This window comes from Erpetoichthys calabaricus, chromosome 17 (genome assembly GCF_900747795.2).
Source record: "Erpetoichthys calabaricus chromosome 17, fErpCal1.3, whole genome shotgun sequence".
Lineage (NCBI taxonomy): Eukaryota > Metazoa > Chordata > Cladistia > Polypteriformes > Polypteridae > Erpetoichthys > Erpetoichthys calabaricus.
In genome coordinates, this window is record NC_041410.2 from 6,597,584 (window position 1) to 6,622,490 (window position 24,907).

The 24,907-nt window shown below is 40.2% G+C and overlaps 1 protein-coding gene across 9 annotated transcripts in view; it reads left to right on the plus strand.

Annotated features, from left to right (window-relative positions):
- Positions 1-24,907, plus strand: part of cc2d1a (coiled-coil and C2 domain containing 1A) — a 96,773-nt gene that overhangs the window by 66,567 nt on the left and 5,299 nt on the right. For 8 of the 9 annotated variants that reach the window (XR_007933773.1, XR_007933774.1, XR_007933775.1 and 5 more), the window contains exons 18-26: positions 1-8; positions 912-970; positions 6,112-6,163; positions 6,261-6,360; positions 8,454-8,544; positions 8,630-8,761; positions 13,716-13,759; positions 16,483-16,549; positions 24,095-24,221. The exon at positions 1-8 is cut by the window's left edge and continues 66 nt beyond it. Coding sequence is in view for 2 of the 9 variants with exons in the window: in XM_028822562.2 (XP_028678395.2) it covers positions 1-8; positions 912-970; positions 6,112-6,163; positions 6,261-6,360; positions 8,454-8,544; positions 8,630-8,761; positions 13,716-13,759; positions 16,483-16,549; positions 24,095-24,221 (680 nt within the window). In the remaining 7 variants the exon portion in view is untranslated. Of the gene's footprint in view, positions 9-911; positions 971-6,111; positions 6,164-6,260; positions 6,361-8,453; positions 8,545-8,629; positions 8,762-13,715; positions 13,760-14,029; positions 14,162-16,482; positions 16,550-24,094; positions 24,222-24,907 lie in introns of those variants that run through there. The other variant, XM_028822564.2, reaches the window with a different exon arrangement.

A 24,907-nucleotide genomic window follows, 5' to 3' on the forward strand; every position in this document is an offset into this window, starting at 1 on the left:
ACCTCAAGGTAAATATGAATGCAAGAAAAAAAATGTTTCTCACTAAACCCAAAAGTTATTGCAAAAAGACAATTTTCCCTCAGGGATTAGTGAAGTATATCAAATATCAAAAATTCAACCAACACGACAGAAATCCTAATCAGGTAAGAAAGTTCAGAAAAATGAATGTGTAAATCAAAAACTGAAATGAAAATGATAAAAAATATTGCGTTGCACTTAAAATTGTTTGTGTATAGTGTGAAGAGAGAAAGGGAGATGGGAGATTTTCCTGGACTTACCCCTGTCTTGTTACAGAGAGTTCTAGATCCTCTCATCACATTCACCTTTTAATACCCAAAAGGATGCCTTTCAATTTATCTGGCTTTCTTGCTTAGCTGAGGGCTTACTTGTCAGTCACAGCATGTTGTCCTTTCTTTCACAGTATCATTAAGATCTGCTTTAGTTTCTATACTTAACTGGGCACTTTGGTTGCCTGTTGAATTTGTTTAACATTTTGGTTAATCATTGTTTATGATAAATAAACTTAACTACCTTCCCATCCTTAAAAAAAAAAAAAAAAAACTCGTCTGTGCAAGAGTAATGATGAAAAACAAATATTGTCAAGTTAAAAACAGATAAACGCTGAATAAGATGTGATGCCAAGTTACCTTGAGATCTTGAGATACTAGCCCTAAAAGACAACGGTGGGTTCACCAAGTGCGCACAGACAGGCTCACTTAAAACAGTACAAGAACAGAAAATTGCCATTCTTCAACATCTGAGAGTATGAACTAGAAGAGTGAAGCTTTCTAGGAGCTTATGATACTACAGTGTGAAAAATAATTCAAAAAAGGTTACACTTTAAGAAGTCCTACATCGAGCTTGGACATTACTGTGCTTCATTTTGTTTCTTTTTTTCTCTTTGTATTCAGGGGTCTCACCAAATGATTTGGATGCCTTCGTTCGTTTTGAGTTCCCCTTCCCTTCATCGGTAACCTGCTTTTTTTCTATCACACTTCATTACAATGTAGTACGGTATGGTATATTATCATTTGGTAAGAATGTCAAGCTGTCTTCCTAATTTTAAGCATTACCTGCGTCCATGAAATGTAGTAGAAAAATGTAATTACTGCTTTGCCTGCAATTTGGAACCCCCCACCCCCCCCCCCCCACCCCCCCCAAATTAAGAAGAGCCCACTCAGTCCTTCAGGCTAGGATGCTTCCCAATGGTTGTCAAGATTTGTGCTTCAACTGCACAACTTCTGAATTTACTCCACATTCACCATGAGTTACTGCCGCGTGGTTTCCATTTTAAATGCACTCCACTTTGCAAGATGTACCCTGAATTTAATAACGAATGTTATTCACAAAATTGTACATTTAAACTTAAGGATCTCTTTTAACATTTTCAAACTTGGTTTAATCCAATTCAGGATTAAGGGTGGAAGAAACATCATCTTGAAGCATCTGCTGCAAGGCAGGAATCAGCCCTAGATGAGAGGTGATAATGTTGTGTGGTGCCTGGGCGCATACAACCACAACAACATTTACAGTGGAACCTCGGGTCACGACCGTAATTCGTTCCAAAAGGTCATGACCCGAAGTAATTTCCCCCATAGGATTGTATGTAAATACAATTAATCCGTTCCGGACCCTGTGAGCTGTATGTAAATATATATTTTTTTTAAAGATTTTTAAGCACACAAATAGTTAATTATACCATAGAATACACAGTGTAATAGTAAACTATAAATGTTTACTTACTTCTTCTGCTTGGGCTCTCTCGCTCGCTCTCTCTCTCTGTCTCTCGCTCACAGAGAATGCACAGGGAGACACTGAACATGTGCGGAAATCATCAGCGCGTACGAACCGGAAGGGAAACTGGCTTGTTTGTCACCCGAGTGTGTGGTCGTGAACAGATGTAAAAGTTTGGCGAACTTTTTGGTCGTAACCCGATTTGTACGTGGTGCGAGATATTCGTGACCTGAGGTTCCACTGTATTTGTTGAGCACGTGTTCATACAGTGCATCTGGAAAGTATTCACAACGCATCACTTTTTCCACATTTTGTTATGTTACAGCCTTATTCCAAAATGGATTAAATTCATTTTTTTCCTCAGAATTCTACACACAACACCCCATAATGACAACGTGAAAAAAGTTTACTTGAGGTTTTTGCAAATTTATTAAAAATAAAAAAAAAACTGAGAAATTCCATGTCCATAAGTATTCACAGCCTTTGCTCAATACTTTGTCGATGCACCTTTGGCAGCAATTCCAGCCTCAAGTCTTGTTGAATATGATGCCACAAGCTTGGCACACCTATCCTTGGCCAGTTTCGCCCATTCCTCTTTGCAGCACCTCTCAAGCTCCATCAGGTTGGATGGGAAGCGTCGGTGCACAGCCATTTTAAGATCTCTCCAGAGATGTTCAATCGGATTCAAGTCTGAGCTCTGGCTGGGCCACTCAAGGACATTCACAGAGTTGTCCTGAAGCCACTCCTTTGATATCTTGGCTGTGTGCTGAGGGTCGTTGTCCTGCTGAAAGATGAACCGTTGCCACAGTCTGAGGTCAAGAGCACTCTGGAGCAGGTTTTCGTCCAGGATGTCTCTGTACATTGCTGCAGTCATGTTTCCCTTTATCCTGACTAGTCTCCCAGTCCCCGCCACTGAAAAACATCCCCACAGCATGATGCTGCCACCACCATGCTTCACTGTAGGGATGTTATTGGCCTGGTGATGAGCGGTGCCTGGTTTCCTCCAAACGTGACGCCTGGCATTCACACCAAAGAGTTCAATCTTTGTCTCATCAGACCAGAGAATTTTCTTTCTCATGGTCTGAGAGTCCTTCAGGTGCCTTTTGGCAAACTCCAGGCGGGCTGCCATGTGCCTTTTACTAAGGAGTGGCTTCCATCTGACCACTCTACCATAGAGGCCTGATTGGTGGATTGCTGCAGAGATGGTTGTCCTTCTGGAAGGTTCTCCTCTCTCCACAGAGGAGTTCTGACAGAGTGACCATCGGGTTCTTGGTCACCTCCCTGACTAAGGCCCTTCTCCCCCGATCGCTCAGTTTAGATCGCCGGCCAGCTCTAGGAAGAGTCCTGGTGGTTTCGAACTTCTTCCACTTACGGATGATGGAGGCCACTGTGCTCATTGGGACCTTCAAAGCAGCAGAAATTTTTCTGTAACCTTCCCCAGATTTGTGCCTCGAGACAATCCTGTCTCAGAGGTCTACAGACAATTACTTTGACTTCATGCTTGGTTTGTGCTCTGATATGAACTGTCAACTGTGGGACCTTCTATAGACAGGTGTGTGCCTTTCCAAATCAGGTCCAGTCAACTGAATTTACCACAGGTGGTCTCCAATGAAGCTACAGAAACATCTCAAGGATGATCAGGGGAAACAGGATGCACCGGAGCTCAATTTTGAGCTTCATGGCAAAGGCTGTGAATACTTATGTACATGTGATTTCTCAATTTTTTTATTTTTAATAAATTTGCAAAAATCTCAAGTAAACTTTTTTCACGTTGTCATTATGGGGTGTTGTGTGTAGAATTCTGAGGAAAAAAATGAATTTAATCCATTTTGGAATAAGGCTGAAACGTAACAAAATGTGGAAAAAGTGATGTGCTGTGAATACTTTCAAGATGCACTGTATAAATGATGTAGCTTAAAGTGCTTTATAAGATGAAGAAAAAATATATAAGAATAAAATTAGACAATACTAATTAACAAAGAATAAAGTAAGGTCTGATGACCAGGGAGGACAGAAAAAACAAAACTCCCGAGGGTTGGAGGGCAGAGGGCCACAAGATCACCCACTCAGCCCCCAACTGGGCGTTCCACCTAACAATGATCCAAATCAGTCCTCATGGTTTTCAGGCTTCACTTGGAAGAATTAGATGATGACGGTCATGTGGACCTCTGGCCTGCAATCCATCAATGTAAGGACTGCACGGTGCTTTGATCAGGTGGTGGGGGCGCAGATCGACACCACATAACAACGGAAAAAAAACAACAGAGAAAGAAGGGGTTGGTACGGATTTCGGAGCCTTGAAAAAAAAAAATACAGAATATCAGGGTTACACTAAAATGAAGCTATGAGAAAGCCATGTTAAAATAATGTGTTTTTAGCAGTTTTTTTTAAAGTGCTCCAGTGTATTAGCCTGGCAAATTTCTACCGTTAAGCTATTTCAGATTTTAGGTGCGTAACAGCAGAAGGCTGCCCGCCTCACCACTTCTTTTAAGTTTAGCTCTTGGAATTCTAAGAAGACCCTCATTTGAAGATCTGAGGTTACGATTTGGAGTGGAAGGTGAAAGGCCTGGAGCAGATAAATTAAGGCTTTGTACACCGTAAGCAGTATTGTAAAGTCAGTTGTAAATGGCACAGGTAACCAGTGTAGTGACATCAAAACTGGAGCGATGTGCTTGGATTTTCTTTTCCTAGTTAAGATTCTGGCAGTTGCATTCTGCACTCGTTGCAGTCGATTGATGTCTTTTTTGGGTGGTCCTGAGAGGAGTACAGCCGCCCTAACCCCAACACAGACAGGCTTATACACAAGTTCTCCCACAGCACAGGGTTTTATTTACAGCTGGGGAGAGCGTTTCTCTGCTCCCCATAGCACAATACCATACAGCAAAGCAATAAAGTACAGTCCCTTTGATGCCGCCTTCAGTCCCCCACACAGGCTTTGTCCTCTTCCCCCCAACTCTGACCGATGAATTCTGGCGACTGGCCCCTTTTTATAGGGTACCTGGAAGGACTCCAGGTGCCTAACAAGCTTCTTCAGTCAGCACTTCTGGGTGTGGCGGAAGTGCTGCCAAGTAGGGCCCTGCAAACATCCAAGTGCCCCCTGGCAGTGGCCACAGGCGCCAACAGGGTTCAGCTCCTATGCTAATGTCCCATGGCCCTGCTGGAATTCAAGGGGGCTGCCCTCAGTCGGTCCGGTGGAGAAACAGTCTTGAAAATACTCTTTCCCCGAGTCTTTCCATCGTCGCAGCGTCCCAGCCAGGTAAGCACCTTGGCTCTCTGCTACCGCTGCTAATTTCAAAATTTGTGCCAAGGTGTTTAGCATTGTTCGACTGAGTATCTTGATTCGGTCCTGTAGTGATGTCACCTGTACAATCCTCACCCCAAGCTGAAGTGAAATCCTTTCCAGTTAGGAGGTGCGATGTCAGTTTTTTATTTTTAATCCAGTTTCCACTTTGTCATTTTGGGGTATTGAGTGTTGCTTGATGAATTTGAATGATTTTAGCACAAGGCTTCAAGAAAACAAAATGTGAAAACAGCAAAAGGCTCTGAAGACTTTGTGAAGGAGCTGAATGTTGTATTTTATTTTGCCTTTGGGACATTCTGGTGGTAGACCAAGTGTTGTTTATACAGCATCTGCTATCTGTTCCAAAGGTTGTATATGCTGGACACTGAGATGGATTTAAAATAAGATAAGACGACCTTGTGTTGAGGAGCTGCATTTTGTTAAATAACTACTCAGCGGTGCCTTCTTTTGTGGCACCTCGCATAACATTCACACAAGTATGGAAAGCACAGAGAACGTTAATCTGTTAGTAAGTTGTAAAATCAAGATGAAAGTAATGTCTGTTTAAAATGAGAAAGCATTTACATGACTTTGGGAGTCGACTCAAAAAAAAAAGTTTAATATTTCCTTCTCGTGATGTAGTAGTAAGTTGACCAGCTGTGTGTTCTGAGCTTAGTGTGGGCGTGAAAAGACCTACAGCACAGATTTTGGCACAAATTCTGAGGGTCTGAATACGTCTGTGAATGAGAGATTACAGTTTTTGATTTTTAACAATTTGCAAAACATTTTCACATTGTCATTCTGGGTTATTGAGCATAGATGGATGGTCCAACGTGACCAATGTATTTGTTTAAAATAAAATCTACAAGTCTGAAGTGCACATGTTACTGTTGTGAGGCTTTAGGCAGCTAAGAATGCTAAATAAGACTATAATGAATTGAGTTCAATACCTTTCATGTGTCCTCTTTGCTGTCTTTTACTCAGTTGTTCTCACACTATAATTGAACCTTACCTGTCTGCTGCCAATATTTAATTTTAATCTTCTATGGTGGAGTTCATCCAATGTTTTTATGTTTTGTGCCTGATGTACCTTGTAGGAGGAAGCTCAGCGTGATAAGACGAACACTATAAGGAATACAAACAACCCAGGTAGCAATGCGCCAACAGCAGTGCATGTGTAAATGATTCTACAGTATAAGTCACTTTATTTCGTGTTCATTTAACTGCCATCTCTCAATCTTCACAGAGTTCAGGGAGCAATTCAAGCTGAATATAATCCGTGGGCACAGAGCCTTGAAGAGAGTGGTGCAGTCGAAAGGAATCAAGTTTGAAGTTGTTCACAAGGGGTATGAATTTTACTGATCATGTAGTTGTGCAGAGTGTGTCTTAAGGGTGATGGGGGCAACTGCTGTGTCTAATCTGAACCCCCTGGAGGTAGTCGCAAGAAAAGAGAATGTAAACAAAACGGAATGCCTTTATGAGCAATGCTTCACGTCCACTATCTGACACACCAACCCTGAGGACTTTTCAGCCAATGAGTCATTCAGCAAAAGTGTGTCAAGAGGAGGGAACTCCTTTATACTAACAGCAGTACACCTGTATAGCGCCTCACTGGGACTGAGACTGCCAAGTCAGAAGTTTTAAATTTTGTTCTTTTTTAATCCTTATGGTCTATATGATCTATCTATCTATGAATGAACCCTTGTCTTTAGTGCCTTTCATATCTGGTTATTATAAAAGATATTTCATATCTATCTGTCTGATAGATCATGCCTTTCATATTTATCTATAGTATATAGCGCCTTGTGTAAATATCTGTTTTATATAGCATCTATCTATCTATCTATCTATCTATCTATCTATCTATCTATCTATCTATCTATCTATCTATCATTCCTTTCAAATCTGTCTGTCTGTCTGTCTCTGTCTGTTGTGACCAGTAGAGGGCATAGCAGCACCCCAAACCCCAGACACAACTACATATCACCAAGTCCCAGGTTCACATAATAGTTTATTAATAAGGAAATATCTCTCAACAGGCTTCTCTTCACAATATACAGTGGAACAGTCCACAGTTTGTCTTCCTGTGTATGTCCCACTTTCTTCCACTCTTTTCAACAAGTCTTGTTCTCTTCCTCCTGACTCCCTGGGCCAAGTATAGGGCTGTCTTTTAACTTCAGACCTGGGAGTACTAGCTGAGCTTAGTCTATTGCCTTCAGGAAGCACTTCTGGGTTAGGCAGGAACCCAAAAGTCCTTGTGCCGTCAGTATCCAACAGTTTCCCCTGGTGGCCCTCACAGGTCCCTGCAGGGCAGGCCTCTGGAAGCACTACTGCCATGCTGCTCTGTGGGCATCTATACTGGGACCTGCCAGATGGGATGCTGCCACCCAGTGTACAGGGGAACTTTCTGCCCATAGCAGACAGTCAATAGCTGTCCCGATGTTCCAGCTGCCCATTCCCAATCAGTGTGTCCTCCTTTGGTTGCTGGGACGTCAACCCAGGTGTAGGTGCTACCGCAGCATCTTTCTGTGTCCATGCCCTGGCATGGCAGGGGAATATCACAGCTCTTCCTTATCTGGCCAGGAGGCCATGGGAAAGGGAGTAGGATCTATCTATCTATATATCTATCAATATGGTGCCCTTTATATCTATCTATCTATAGTGCCTTTCACATCTATCTATCTATTATATAGTGCCTTTCACATCTATCTATCTATCTATCTATCTATCTATCTATCTATCTATCTATCTATCTATCTATCTATCTATCTATCTATTATATAGTGCCTTTCACATCTATCTATCTATCTATCTATCTATCTATCTATCTATCTATCTATCTATCTATTATATAGTGCCTTTCACATCTATCTATCTATCTATCTATCTATCTGTCTATCTATCTATCTATCTATCTATCTATCTATCTATCTATCTATCTATCTATCTATCTATGTATCTATCTATAATATAGTGCCCTTTATATCTATCTATAGTGCCTTTCATGTCTGTCTGTCATGTAGTGCCTTTCACATCTGTCTCTCTGTCTGTCTATCCATCTGTCTATCTATTATATAATGCCTTTGATATATTTCTATTTTCTACAGTTCATGTAGTGTCTTTCCTGTCTGTCTAATTTGTACATTTGTAAAATGATTTCCTTGTAGCAGTTCATTCATCTCTCGATTAAGTGAATATCCAAACAAATAAGAATTTCTTAAATCGCCATATTCTTTATGTCCGTAACCTCATTAGATTGTTTCTGGCTAGTAAATAGTGTAAGGTGGTGGTCTCAGGCTTTTTACGTCAGTTTTGTCCATTTGGGTTTTTTCTTGTAAATAAATCATATTGTACATTGGGGAAGAAAGCTGTATTTAAAACTGATTACTGCATTTTATTTCTGGGCCTTGTTTATTTTCTTTCTTTATCCATTTTCCAGGGGCCTTTTCAAGAATGACCGTGTTGTGGGCACTGGCCAGCTTAAACTGGATGGACTGGAATCCAAATGTGAGATAAGGGAAATTGTTGAGGTGTGTGTACTTTGGGAACACCTACGGTGCTTCTGTTTTTTGTGATGAACGGTGCTCTTCAGTATCTTTTTCCTCTTTTGTTCAGTTATTAGAAGGAAGGAAGCCAACGGGAGGAAAACTGGACGTTGTGGTGTGCATTCGGGAGCCTCTTGGGGGCCAGCAGTTAGAGAGTGTCACCGAAAAGTGGTTGGTTATCGATCCCTTGACACTTCCGCCTGTGAGTATTGCCTTCCTTCTGATTGAAGCGGACTGTTTAAATGTTCACAAACATCACGAGCTGGATAAAATGTAAATTCACTATGTATAAATGTTTATTTGTAAGACATACTAGATCATGTATGTGTTGTGATCCACTCACCTGAAATAGCCAAAAAGGTAAGAAGTCTTCAAAAATAGCCAGGGAAGCAGGCCTGAATCCCTCCACCCTGCCCAGAGGAGGTACACAAAAAGGCACCCTGTCTTTCATTTGAGTGACTGGCTTGGGCCTACATCATGCTAAAATGTGCTTACTCCTAATGTTCAAAAATATTCTCTGAAATGTTCCAAAATACATACAAAGTGCCCTACTATGTGGGGGAAAAACCATCAACCCCTGGCTAGCACAGTGCAAGGCAACACAAAATTTTTGTAAAAGGAGAATTTAATATCAAAAGTGTAAAAAAGGATGAAAAAAGGATTTGCCAACAAAACAGTCCTAAGCAGACAAGTCCCAAAATAATAACCAGAAATCACAATTCTAAAAACATAATCAAAAGAGTCAAAAAGCCAGTAAGTACAAAGAATAAGCAGCAGCAAAAAGGAAAAACTTACCAACTACTTAGCACATACGGTGCACCACCATGGATGGACTGCAGTTCCCATGAGCCCTTTTAAGGCTTCGAGATTGACTGGTGGCCCTGGCTCTTTATGAACCACCCGCAAAACACAAGGGACATGGCAGAACAAATTTAAGCACATGGAAAGTAATATAAACAAAACTGACATATACAGTACATAATTCGTTAAATAATAAACAACAAAATTACCATAAACAATGATAAAGAATCAGAAATAAGCAAAATGGAATTAAAAAAAGGAAATTAAATGTAAGCTGTGTGACTGTGACAAAGATAACATGAAAATAATTGCAGACACCAATATAAAATTATATGACAATTATCCGAATTGCCGTGGGCAACAGTGCAGAGTTTGAGTAAAATGGGCATAAGTCACTCAAGGACCCTGAAATACAAGGTTCAGTAAATTAATGAAAGAAGGATTCATAATGATTATTCATTTTATAAACTGAATTATTTTAAAACAGTGTCAAAGGATTGTGTATTGTACTACATTGTGTTGTATTGTTATCCAGTCATCTGATTTTCCAAACCTGTTCACCACCATTGTTCGCTAGAGTCTGTTCTGGCAGCAAGGGGGCGCAAGATAGAAACCAACTAACTCTTTAATGTCCATCTCAGGGCACACACACACACACACACACACACACACACACACACACACACACACACACACACACACACACACGTTGTCACACCAGTTTATTGTTACTGAGTCACTTAGCATGCACTTCTCTGAGGAACCTATGGTAACTTTGAGAGAATGTGCAAACTCTGCACAGACGGAGACCTGGCCACGATATGATTCTCCCTCTCCTGCGTCTGTGAGGCTGCACTACTAACCACCATTTTTCCTTAAACTGATGAGCCAAAAAATTCTGAGCACTCATGATGTTCACTATCTCGCAAGAACTGTGCGTGACAAGATCATGGATATATTAGACTATAAGCTGACCGTAGTTATTCGTGGTTGACATGTTGTGTGCAGAAGATGTGGGCCGATGTAAAGACTTGAGTGACTTGGATTAGTGCCAAAGTGTTATGGCCAGTTGAGTAGGTCTAGGCATTTCCGAAATGGCATGGCAGCTGTGGTGAGTACCTAGAGTGGTCTGAGAAGGGAACAACCACAAACTACCAACAGGGTATTAGGTGGCCTAAACACATTGATGCAAGAGGTGAACAAGGGAATATCTTGTTTGGTATGAACCAACTAGTAAGCCCGCGATTCGCCAGCGAATCGGATATCCAAGAATGGCAATCAGTTTCTGTTCCGTCCGATATCTGGATGGATGACATATCATGGAGGGTGGGTGCGTCTGGGGACATGTCATTTAATTACATACGCACATCTGCAGTAAAGCGGTCTCATTTTCTGGAGACGTGATTCCGTTGCCTTTGCTGACACCGACCGTTGGCAGAGTGGAGCACAGCAAGTTCAGCCCTGCGTCCATATCCGGTTTACACCGTGTGATGCGCTGCTGTGCGGCAGTGCGCATGCGCCTCGATGTGCCCAGCGCCCTGCGTCCATATCCAGTTCACAACCTTTGGTTAGTAAGATGGATAGAAGGATTACTGTGGCACAAAGCAGAGATAGTTTGAATGATGGTGATTAGAGTGCCTTGAACCCTACTGCATTTGGGACAGTGTAGCCACAAGCCAGTCCAAGTGCCCTTGTTAACCCCTATCAACCGTCGAAGCGACTACAGTGGGCACATCACTGTCAGAAATGGACCTTGGATCAGCGAAAGAAGGTCACCTGGTCTGATGAATCTTGTTTTCTGTTGTATCATGTGGACATCAAAGGTGCATGTGCATCAATTACATGGGGAGGAGATGCTACCAGGAAACACTGTGGGAGGAAGACAAGTCCATGGAGGTTGTGTGATGCTTTGGGTATTCATATGGACATTAATGTGACAAATATTACCTTCCTAAACAATGAAACATTGTTGTAGACTATAGTATGTGGCATCTTTCCGTAGATTTTTGCTCCCTGCCACAATGCACAGATTCTTCAGGAATGGTTTGATGAACATATTTAAGAGTTCTAGGTGTTGCCTTGGCCTCCAAATTGACCAGATCTCAATCCAATTGAGCATCAGTGGGATGTGTAGTAACAACCAGTCTGATCTGCAGGGGATCCACCAGACAACTTACAGGAATTAGAGGATCTGCTGACATCCATGTGTCAGATCTCACAGGACACCTTAGGAGGTCTTGTAGAGTCTGTGCCTCGGCAGGTCAAAGCTGTTTTGGCACTGAGATGCAACAGCATATTAGGGAAGGGGTTTATAATGTTTTGCCACAGTAGTGTATTTTATAATTACTCGTTTATCCATCCAGTTTATCATTTTCACTCTAACTTTTCTGGTTGATGGTGTCCAGTTTCTGTCCTAGCAGTTCTGAGTGCAAAGCGGGACCCCGCCTAGTCTATCGCAGGCACACTCGAGCACACACCCACCACGAATCACATGGGGCCAGATTTAGAGTCACCAGTTAACATAAGCTGCATGGAGCAGCTCCATAGACTTGAGGAGAAGTGCAAGCTCCACATAAGCAGTGACATGGGCAGGATTTGAGCTAGGACCTCCGAGTCATGAGATAGCAGTGATAATCTCCATTATGATAATGTTTTATTATAAGAAATTTAAAAGTGACATTTTTTTAAGCTTATCTAAATATTCTCATATTTTTGAGGTGAGGATTGGAGCAGGCCAATCCGGTGAACCCACACATTTCCCTGCCTTCAGCTAGAGAGTCCAGCTCTTCCTAATGAACTTTTAGTTGTTCCCAAGTCAGCGAAGAGATGTTGTCCCTGGGTCTGCTGCCACACGGTCTCTGTCCATGCGATTTTGCCCAGAGAAGCTCCAAGGGGAGCCGCCGGGGGGTATCCTTACAACATTGAGCATGGGAAAGGTGCTATATAAATAAAATGTATTATTATTATTACAGAGTGAGTAAAAATTATGTTAATACTAATGGATTGTTTTAATCTCGACCAAACTTTTCCAGGTCGATGGATAAGTCGTGGTGGACAGCTGCCATGTCCTCCACACTCCCCTGATTTGACACCCTGGTTATCGGGTATGGCGTGTATAGCAGAAAAGTTTGTGATATCAATGACCTGAAGGACAGAATACGGACTGTGGTATCATCTATCCATCCATCCATTATCCAACCCGCTATATACTAACTACAGGGTCACGGGGGTCTGCTGGAGCCAATCCCAGCCAACACAGGGCGCAAGGCAGGAAACAATTCCTGTGCAGGGCGCCAGCCCACAGCAGAGCACACACTAGGGACAATTTAGGATCGCCAGTGCACCTAGCCTGCATGTCTTTGGACAGTGGGAGGAAACTGGAGCACCCGGAGGAAACCCACACAGACACGGGTATCATCTGTTCCCTGCAAAATATGTGTCTGGGCTTTAAATGGTGTTGTTGGTTTTTGTGTGTTGGACATGATGGCGAACAGGTTGAGACATTCCTCTAAAACATCTTGTACATACAAAGTATGTTTTGTGAATAAATTGTTTCTGCCATTCAAATGTTAACATAATTTTGACTCACCCTGTATAATAATTATTATTATTACTAGGTGTGTAAGCCGCACAGGGTCCTAGTAACTGTTGAAATCGTCAGAAAAAAATTGAAATGTTGAGATGTCAGGTAATTGAAGAACTATTCTGGGCATCTCTTTCGTTTTGCTGACGTGCTCGAATCGTTTGTTGCCTTAGTGGCTGAGCGACTTTGTCTTTCATTGCAGATTTCGTTTTACCGACGTACTCGCTTTGCTTGTGTATTAGCTGCGGGAGTAAAAATTAAAAGGGATACCGTTTTGCCGATGTGCTCACCACGCTTCTGTAATAGCGGATAAGCGAGTGACTCTTTCTTTGGAGGTTTCGTTTTGCGGACATGGCTGCCTCGCTTGTTACCTCGGAGGTGGAGCCCTTACCCCGACTCCACCTCTCACTTCTGGACAGACAGACACACACACTTCCACATGTAAACGTTTACATATAAGATTATTATGCCTCCTCTCGATTCCGAACAGCAGCAACTCTTCTCTGAGGTTCTCCCGAATTGCTGCCCACCTCACTCTTTCATGAAGTGACTCTGAAGAGACCTCCTTTCTGACTCTTGTATTCTTTCAGCCGTTACCCACACCTCATAACCATAGGTGAGGGACAGGGATGTAGGTTAACCGGTATACCGAGAGTTTTGTCTTTAATAACTTTGAAAAACAAATGTATGTTCATCTGTTGGACAATTCACACAGTTGTGACCACCACACTTTCTAAATCTTTTTTTTTCCTCTCTTGATATCCTCATTCAGGTGGCTGTCCCAAAATCCAAGCCCAAGAACGATGTTAGTAACAGGTGAGTAACGGAAAGTAGAGGTGACCACACTTCTTGATTTGCAGTTTTTACTGTCAGATGTCTGAACTCCTAACCTGCTAGGCTGAAGTAGTTAGATCCAGAAGGACAGGATTTAGGTTTTGCCAATAAAAATAAAAGAGGGTATTTGCATAGCGAAGGCTTTTTATATTGCTTTCACTTACAATAAAGCCACTGGGGCTCAGAAAGAAAAAGCACATGACCCTCCAGAGTACTCCCTGAGTTATTTATATTTCTCTAATTTCCTTTCAGATCTACGATTTGCTCAGTTTTCTAATCAAGCTCAACTCTACTGAATTGGAATCCGAAAACAATTTCAATTCCGGCTAATTTTCAACTGCTCTCCTCCCAACCCTGTCCTAACCCCCCCAAAAAAAAACAAAATTTCCCATTCTGAGACTTGACGTCTGGGAGAGACAAAGCTGCGTTGCCAAGTCTGAAAGGAAATGCCAGGTTCTCGCATATCCCGTAGAGTAGTGCTGCAGGGCAGAGATTGTACCAACCATAGGGGAGCCATGCTTTGTGTTACTGTTAGGGTGACAGGCACACGAGGAGCTTCCTATCATTTTGAAGTTCACTTAATCTGGAGGAGGTTTACTTGAAATGTGCTATTCTAGTATATTTTAGAAACAATGGGCCCTTTCTGAGTACGATTGCACTTTATTTGTAAGTCAAGAATCCTTGTATATTTTTTTGTAATATGTATTTGAAAATGATGTCATCTTGAGTACAAAATGTGTGTCAAAGAAATCCTAAATTATGATAATAGATGATTTATTTTAAGTAGAGTGTGTGCATTTTATAATATTTGTGTCAGTGCTTTTTATGTTAAATAAATATTTGCCTTTTTTGCAGTTGATTTGTATTTCTGTTGATGCGTGTAAAGAATGAAGGCTATTCAAAATGAAGCATACACCCCTAAAATCATAAACATTCAAAGTGCGGCATGCTATACGCCACACGAGGGACATGGCAAGTCAAAATTATGATTAGGATCTTTTTATGCAACAAGTAACAGCAGCCACTGTAACCAGACTGTTAGTACTGAAGGAGATAAAAGTATTGATGAGTACGGTTCTTGTGGACTGCTACTGTTTGTTATTCTGTATTCATAAAACCTTTGCAAAATATCCCAGAGAGCGGAAGATTTACTAACTACATTGTAATTTTTTTTCCATATTTAAACAGTTCTCTGTGTGAAGAAGTTCTTCTTTTCTAGGAACTCAGCAACACAGTGGTTCTATGGCTAGTGCTGCCTTGTTATAGAATCCTCATTAAATGGGGTCCATCTCTCCCAATCCTGACATGTCTTATCTGTTGGACCTCGTTTACAATACTCTGTTGAAGGTTGAACAATAAGGAAATATTCAAAAGAGGTTCCACTTCTGTATATTATGTAATTCAGCCACTGTCCATCAACAGAGTGTTGTGGATCCTGCCGACTACGCCAACTGCACAAAATCCCCAGTGAATTAGGGATAATTCATACTCTTTAAAGACGTTATAACTCCCACTTGGACCAAGTTGATATTTCAATCCAAATATTCTGGGAGCTCTGCCTGACTCAAAGTCCCTATCCCAAAAAATTTTTTATAGAGGGGCAGTTTGAGTAGATAGACAAGCTGTTATCTACATTTGTACATCAGACAGAATTATATTGCTGCCAGATTTGTGAAGTATTGAGGGAGTCTCTTTGAATAAATTTTGACACATCAAATTATAATACCGTTTTACAGGAAACGTGGCTAAAGGCTGATTACTGGAAAAATACTTCTCCTTATTTGTGTTTGCACATCCAACAGTTAAATTGTATTGTTTTGTTACCACAGTGTCTTGGGTTTAAATCTCACGCCTGGCCACTGTCAGTTTGGAGTTTCCATGTTCACCACCGTGTCTGAGTTATTTTTTCCATTTAATGCTCCATTTTTTATTCCATATCCTTCCAAGACCTTCAGGGTATGTTAATTGGAGATACCAGTTTGGCCCTCTGTGAATGTACTGTAGCTGTGTCCATGCGTGGGTCCTGCTTTGCATTATGGGTACATTACTAATATCAGCTGCTGCCAGGATAGACGGTGGTCTCTCACAACCCTCAAATGGATAAATCTGGTTAGAGAATGTCATTTTGTGTTCGTTGGCATGCAGCAATCAAACTCCCTTCTTAAACACTTTTACTAATCTGGTTACTCTCCAGTGGCCATGTAGCAGAAATGTGGAGCAATAGTTTGAGAGATTTAGCATAAGATGTCTAACTGTGTGTTAGAAAAACAGGCAACTCTACACTGACCCCATAAGCGGACCCTGACGTGGAGTGGTACCTTCTTCAGGGTCACTTCCTGTCTTACACCTCATGCTGCCCTCAACCTTAAACTGGATTAAGTGAGTTTGAGAATGTTACAGTTCAAAAACGTGCACTTCATTTTGAATAGACCTTTTCTTCTTGAGAGTTACAAACTATACATTCCTGTGAAATGTCGATCTCTGTGGTTGGTTCATTAAAGGGAAATGAAGTAAAATGTCCCAAGTTCTTTCAGCCTAGCAGGAAGTAGGCCAAATCCAGGGACGCAGAGTTCAACCTTGTAAGTGCATCTGCATTGCTAGATTACACTAAAAATCCTTAGACAGACTTATTGTTAAAAATATTTTAAGGTGACATTATCAATTTTTAAATGGAACTAACCTGCAGATATGTTTTTTTGTTGCAGCCCCCCTTCTTTCAAACTTCACAGCCTGAGTCTCCTTAGCTTTGACAAGGAAAGAACTGAAAGAAAGGTGAGGCATACCTCACACACTGGCCCCGTTCACACTGCATCACTGCACGCTGGGCTTTGGGATTGTACCAGAATGCACTGCTGCATACTAAGGGAACACGTTAAAAATAATATACGTCATAATTTGTTTTATTGTTGGTTTTAATGCTGTAGTGTGTGCGTGTGAGTGTGTGTGTGTCACTTTCCATCCAGGGTACCAGAAACAAGAAAAAATCAACATAATTTATGTTGGCGGTTCATAAATCAGCAAAAATAAATATACATTTAATAACTTTCATTATTCAGTGTAGTGATTCAGACTTGGTGATAGACTGTTTTCAGCAAATAACCCAAACATACTTGCTGCAATATACCAAATAACACCATTTATTTATAAGGTAAGGATTATAGGAGATGGATATATACAAGTGTCTGTCTGTCTGTCTATCTAACTGTCATTTAGTGTCTTTCATATCTATCTAGCAATCTGTTATATAGTGCCTTTCATATCTATCTATCTATCTATCTCAGAGTGGTGGCTCTGAGGCTAGGGATCTGCACTGGCAATTGGAAGGTTGCAGGTTCGAATCCCGTAAATGCCAATAGGGACTCTGCTCTGTTGGGCCCTTGAGCAAGGCACTTAACCTGCAATTGCTGAGCGCTTTCAGTAGTGAGAAAAGCGCTATATAAATGCAAAGAATTATCTATCTAGCAATCTGTTATATAGTGCCTTTCACATCTATCTATCTATCTATCTATCTATCTATCTATCTATCTATCTATCTATCTATCTATCTATCATATAGTGCCTTTCATCTATCTATCTATCATATAGTGCCTTTCATCTATCTGTCTATCATACAGTGCCTTTCATCTATCTATCTATTATATAGTGCCTTTCATCTATCTATTATATAGTGCCTTTCATCTATCTATCTATCATATAGTGCCTTTCGTCTATCTATCTATCTATCTATCTATCATATAGTGCCTTTCATCCATCTATCTATCTATCTATCTATCTATCATATAGTGCCTTTCATCTATCTATCTATCTATCTATCTATCTATCTATCTATCTATCTATCTATCTATCAAATAGTGCCTTTCATCTATCTATCTATCATATAGTGCCTTTCATCTATCTGTCTATCATACAGTGCCTTTCATCTATCTATCTATTATATAGTGCCTTTCATCTATCTATTATATAGTGCCTTTCATCTATCTATCTATCATATAGTGCCTTTCGTCTATCTATCTATCTATCTATCTATCTATCTATCTATCTATCTATCTATCTATCTATCTATCTATCATATAGTGCCTTTCATCTATCTATCTATCTATCTATCTATCTATCTATCTATCTATCTATCTATCTATCTATCTATCTATCTATCTATCTATCTATCATATAGTGCCCTTTCATCTATCTATCTATCTATCTATCTATCTATCTATCTATCTATCTATCTATCTATCTATCTATCTATCTATCTATCTATCTATCATATAGTGCCTTTCATCTATCTATCTATCTATCTATCTATCTATCTATCTATCTATCTATCTATCTATCTATCTATCTATCTATCTATCTATCTATCTATCTATCTATCTATCTATCTATCTATCTATCTATCTATCTATCTATCTATCTATCTATCTATCATACAGTGCCTTTCATCTATCTGTCTGTCTATCTATCAAAATAGCTCAAATGCAGCTACCAGGAAGGCATCCCAGCACTAGTATGACTCATTGTACAAAATCTCCACAGTCCAACAGTCTTTATTTTAAAGATTTTACTGAAATTCAATGCAAACCATTACACAAAAAATTAAAAAAACAGGTTGATAACACATGCAAACAAAAGGGATTCCGTTTGAATCTAGGTATCTCGGTTGCATTTCTTGAGATTTCTAACTGTTATCACCCTAGGATCTACAGTACGTACATAACGGTCAGAAAGCTCGATGCCTTTAATGCAGTTCAGGTTTCTTTCTAGCCGCCTGCCTTCAGTCCAAGAGATGCTCTGTTGTTACACTGAGCTAACATTAAGAACAATCCATTACTTTTATCTTATAGGGAGTGGACCAGAATCTTCCATTAGCTCTCTGTTAATCTTCATTATATTCAAGTTCAAACTAAGCAAACTACGATAAATTTACCATTGACATCAACTTAAAGGGTTTGACTCTTACTATATAAAAGGTTATAAAAAATCCTTTTTTGGTGAATCACCAAAATCTCACACTGAAAATGATGAGAGAAATCCAACCTTTATCTGAAGTATTTATTCTGAGAAAAAAGAATTCCTCTCCAAGAAATAATTATTTTTTATCAAAACCACACATTCCACAGTTATTGGCAGCCCTGCATGTAATACTTTGTACAGCCTTCCTTTACCAATAAAGTAGCGCCGAGTTTTCTCCTATAACATCTCATCAGGTTGGAGAATATCAAGCAGGCAATCTGAGACCGTTCCTCTTTTAAGAATCACTCCTCATCATCGAGGGTCTGAGGGCCTCTTTAATGCACTCTCTTCTTCAGGTCATCCCAAAGGTTTTCAGTGGGGCCAGGAGAGGGCCGTAGCAGAAGCCTGGTTTTGTGCTCCTTTAACCATTGTTTTGTGTTGATTGAGACAGAAGTTTCTGTATCATTGTCCTGCTTGAAGATCCAACATTGACTCACTTTTAGTTTCCTGGCAGAGACAGTCAGATTTATATTTAAAATCCCCTGGTATTTCACAGAGTCCATGACGCTATGTACCCTAACAAGGTTTCCAGGGCCTTTGAAGGAAAATCAGCCCCACAACTTCACATAGCCGCCACCAGACTTGACAGTGGAGATCAGGGTCTTTACCGGTATAGCCGTCCTTCTTTTTACGTCAAGCTCACCTTGAATGTTTGCTGCCAAAAACTTCCAATTTCATTTCATCTCCCCACATAATACGGTTCCAATCAAAGTTCCAGTAGCATATAGCAAACTCCAGGCGCTTTTTTACTTTGTGACCTGCTTTCCAGGTAATCTGTTGGCACGGAATTGACGTCTGATGGTACATTTGGAGACTTGGTGGCCCCAACATACTACTTTTTTCAGTATTTCTTCAACAGTGAGCCTTTTTTAACCTCTGTTACCATTCTGCTCACAGTGCATGGGGGCAAAATAAATTGGGGTCCTTTTCCAGGAAAGTTGGTAACCGTTCCAGTTGATTTGTACTTTTTAATTTTTAGCCGTAACTGTAGATATGGGCATTTTACAGCATTTAGGTATTTTTATAGCCATACCCACAATTATGAAGGGCACACACTTTTCCTTATTTAAATTATGTGTACTTTCTTATCTTTCCCATGTAGGTTGGTAGGTAGATAGAAAGATGAAAGACACTATATGATAGATAGATAGATAGATAGATAGATAGATAGATAGATAGATAGATAGATAGATAGATAGATAGATAGATAGATAGATAGATAGATAGATAGATAGATAGAAAGGCACTATATGATAGATAGATAGATGAAAGGCACTATATGATAGATAGATAGATGAAAGGCACTGTATGATGGATAGATAGATGAAAGGCACTGTATGATGGATAGATAGATGAAAGGCACTATATGATGGATAGATAGATAGATGAAAGGCACTGTATGATGGATGGATAGATAGATGAAAGGCACTGTATGATGGATAGATAGATAGATGAAAGGCACTATATGATGGATAGATAGATAGAAAGATGAAAGGAACTATATGATAGATAGATAGATAGATGAAAGGCACTGTGCGATAGATAGATAGATAGATAGATAGATAGATAGATGAAAGGCACTGTATGATTGATAGATAGATGGATGAAAGGCACTGTATGATTGATAGATAGATGGATGAAAGGCACTATATGATTGATAGATAGATAGATGAAAGGCACTATATGATAGATAGATAGATAGATAGATGAAAGGCACTATATGATAGATAGATAGATAGATAGATAGATAGATAGATAGATAGATAGATAGATAGATAGATAGATAGATAGATAGATAGATAGATAGATAGATAGATAGATAGATAGATAGATAGTGTGATGGACTAACCAGCATCCCTGTTGAGATGGATCCTGCTCACTTTCCTAGCTAGGTGTCCATGGAACAGGAAGGTCAGCTGGGGAGCGGTGATATTCCTCTGCCAATGCCAGGACATGTGGAAAGGAGGATGCTTGGGTCCAGTGGGTGACTTCCTGAAATGGGCAGAATGTTCCCCTATCCACTGGGTGTCAGCTTCCCATCTAGCGAGCCCCACAGGGCAGCATGGCAGATGTGGCCCCATTAGTCTGCCATGCTGGGATCTGTGTGGGCCGCCAGGGGGAGTTGTTGGATACTGACTGCCCAAGGACCTTTGGGGTCCTGCCTGACCTGGAAGTGTTTCCCAGAGGTATAGTTTCCCTCAGGTAGTGCTCCTCCTCGTCCGGAGTTAAAAGAGAGCCCTGCACTTAACCCAGGGAGTCGGAGTCTGGAAGCGTTGATGAATGAGTAAGGGAATTTTGGCCTCTGGGCCACCTCATATTTATAGCCAGTTCAAACAGCAAGTCATGGCTTACTTGTTGAATATTCATATACACTCTGATCAACTTACAAAAGTAAAATATAGATGGATAAAATACTTCAGTTACACTTTTTTTCAAAAGAACATTCTGGCACCAATGTTCTGGATATCCCATCCATTGGTTATAGAAGCAAAAAAGGAGAAGGTTTTACTGACGGCGCCCTCTCACCCTTATTGTTGCCCTTATTGTACTTATGTAGGTGCCCCTACTCTCTCTGTCTGACAATACACAGATTATCAGACAGTAAGTATGAATGCACATAAGTACATAGGTGATTAATTTATCCCAAGGGGAAATTTAGCTTTTTAAGAAGCTAAATATAGAAATATCTTTCTATTATATAAAAAAAAATCCTACACCGACACAAGACTTTTTTGAAGAGATTTTTTCAAGTCCCGCCCTCCTCTCAACCATTTTAAAACAAGACCTTGGTCCTCACACCTCTCATTCGTGTGAATGCTTTTCACAGACACAGTTCCTGCGCTCTCAGCTCTTATAAATGTTAACGTTTTCAAGTTCCCAATTAATGAAGATGTATTATGTCCAAATCTTATTGAAGAATGTCATCATAAAGGGTTATCAACCGAAGAAATGAGTACACAGGCAATCCTTGCACCTAGAAACGATGAAGTCAAACAAATTAACACCAAAAATGTCGATCGGTTAAACAGAAAATTGGTTAAATGCATATCAATAGTCTCTGCTGAAACAGTTGGTGGTGATGGTGTGGAAGATGAAAACATCAGCTTACAATATCACGAAGAATATCTACAACGGTTAACACTGTCTGGTCTTCCAGCGACCGAATTACTGTAGAAAGAAGGATGAATCCAAGAAAGGTAATGTAGTACATCTTCAGGGGATAACATTAGACACCAAAGGAGATCTTGATAAGCCATTCACATTAAAACATTAACAGTTTCCATTTAGAATAGCTTTTGCAAAGACAATTAACAAATCTCAGAGCCAAACATTCGAAAAAGTCGTTTTATTTAAGAGAGAGAAAGAAACGAAATTAAATCATGGGCAGTTATACATTGCGTCGTCACGATGAAAGCCCAAACACGGAATCAAATTTCAATGTGATATTGATGAAAATTTAATTCAAAAATTGTTTTTGCTGAAGTGTTACAGTAAAAGTGTAAGTTTAAAAAGTATTTGTGTGTTAATTTTAAAACCAAACAGAACAAAATCGTATAACGCAATGAATACACCTAACGCAACATGAAGTATAATTTACTTTTAAATTATTACATTTTACTATTTTTTACTGTGGTTAATTACTCGCTGTAATGTAAAATAGTTCTATTATGTATATGTAACAATTCCCATGAAAATAACAATCTGTTTAAATTGCACATCCGCATCCCCATACGTGAGTGACAGAACCACAAAGAGGTAGCACGTAGCGCAGGCCCAGGGGTTGGCAAGTGAAGCGAGCAGGGGGGAAAAGCCCCCTAATTTTAATAAAAACAACCCCTTTGAGCAGACACTGGAATTACAAAAAAGAAAATGTTCTGAATTAGTCAAAGATAAGAGTAGTCATAGCAAGGTGCTAAAGGCATATTGCTGTAGGTATGAAGGAGCCCCCAGCGCTTCTTTACATACTTCTGCTAATTAATTAACTGGCTCAATGTCCTCAATGCTTGTGTGTCTTCATTCTGTACTCCACTACAACCTCCAGCGGGTCCAGTGGGCTTCCCTTTACTGAGCCTGCTTTCATAATCAGCTTGTTAATTCAGTGGGCCTCACTTGAAGTGATGTTACCGGTACAACACACCACAGAGTTATAGAACATGTAAATAATGGAATGAGTGACCAAGTAGCGTGGTAGACAGTAAGACTTTAGGGACTTTCAAAACTTGACTTGATGTTATTGTAGAAGAATTAAGTGGACTGGACTGGTGAGCTTCGTTGCGCTGAATGGCCTGTTCTAATCCACATTGTTAGTCTTCCTACTCGTCTCTAGATTTTGTCTAGTTCTGTTGATCGTTTTTTATAATTTACTGATAAAGAAGCCACACAGTATTCTAGATGAGACCTGACAAAAAGTGTTTCCTCCTTTGGCCCATACCCAGCTCAGAGCGCGATGAAACGTAAAATTGTTTTTATACACTCATTCTGAAGAGTTCTTGTGACTCCAAAGTCCTTTTCCATAGTTGGACTTCCACCTTTCAGACACTCTCTCCACACTTGTTAAATTCACGTTTAATACTTTTACTCCTTATGTGTTGTTTATTTACAGTAACAGCAACTACAACATTTATTTCTAGAGCACATTTTCATACAAATGATGGAGCTCAAAATGTTTTACAAGATGAAGAAAGAAAAAAGAAATAATATAACAATAAGATTAGGCAATACTGATTAACAAAGAGTAAAGTAAAGTTGGATGGCTGGGAGGACAGAAAAAACTAGACAGCTGGAGAAAAAAAAACCAAAATCTGCAGGGGTTCCAAGGCCACGAGACCACCCGGCCCCCACCAGGCATTCTACCTAACATAGATGATCCAAATCAGTTCTCATGGTTTTCAGGCTTTACGTGGAGGAATTAGACAACGATGGTCATGTGGACCTCTGACCTTCAATCCTTCAATGTAGGGACTGCATGGTGCCCAGATCAGGTGGTGATGGCGCAGATCGCCACCACAGAAAACCGGAAAAAGTACAACAGAGAAAGTCGGGGTTAGTATGGACTGTAGAACCATGATTAAAAAAAAAAAAAAAGAAGAAGTAAACGTCTGCCTAGATTTTGATTCTGTCCAGGTCTGACTGACCAGTGACTTGAAGGAGTTATGCGTAGTAGTATCTAGTTGAGCTTTAGAGGAGCATATTGTATATGATGAACGAATGTCGAGGGAGAGTGAGACGTGTTCACAAGTATAACGAGAAGAGGAATATGAATTCTATACTTTTGAACGTGTGTGAACGTACAAATTGTCCTTTAAGATTTCAGAATACAAGCGTGAACACCGAGAACCTCCTCGGGACCTCCTTATGAAGCACAGGGACCTCTGTCAGCATATCCAGTGGCAAATGAATCTCCTTGAAAAGCCCAGTCCGGAAGTCTGCAAAGGTACAGTACCTGCCGTTTTGTATACCGTATACACTCGCGTTTAAGTTCTCCTGCAGATAAGTCGAGACTTGATTTTACAGTATAATTTCTGGTATTTTATAATGTCAGTCGTATAAGTCGAATGCGGAAAACTCACGCTATTGGTCCAAGAGATTATGATATGATGTCGCCCTCCTGAGTACGGAATCGTATTAGGGCCACGGAGAAGCAAAAAAATAAATATGGACACAGTGAAGCAGAAAAAAAGTGTATGTTGAGATTAAAGTCGACATGTTGACTTTATTCTCGACATTTCCACTTTAATCTTGATGTTTATGTCGACTTTATTCTTGTAGTTTATTTTGTCATTGAAGTAGAACGTCGTAAACGTCATTTTTAAATGTTTAATTTACTAGATTTTCTCAAGCACCATCATAAGTAATGCAGCACATTAAATGCTTTGTGTTAAGTGTTCCCTGCCCCGTGTTACTTGGTACATGCTTCTTAAACTGACTTCCTCTCCTCGACTTTATTCTCGACATATTCTTTTTTTTTTTTTCTTCCCCGTGGCCCTAATACGCTTCTGTACCTGAAAGAGTAACCACGGAGCACACGGCCTTTTCTTTTCTATGTATTGTGCTTACATGACTACACGCTGATACCCGAAGCAACATTTGCACCGTTTTGTGTGTTTTGTATCTCACACC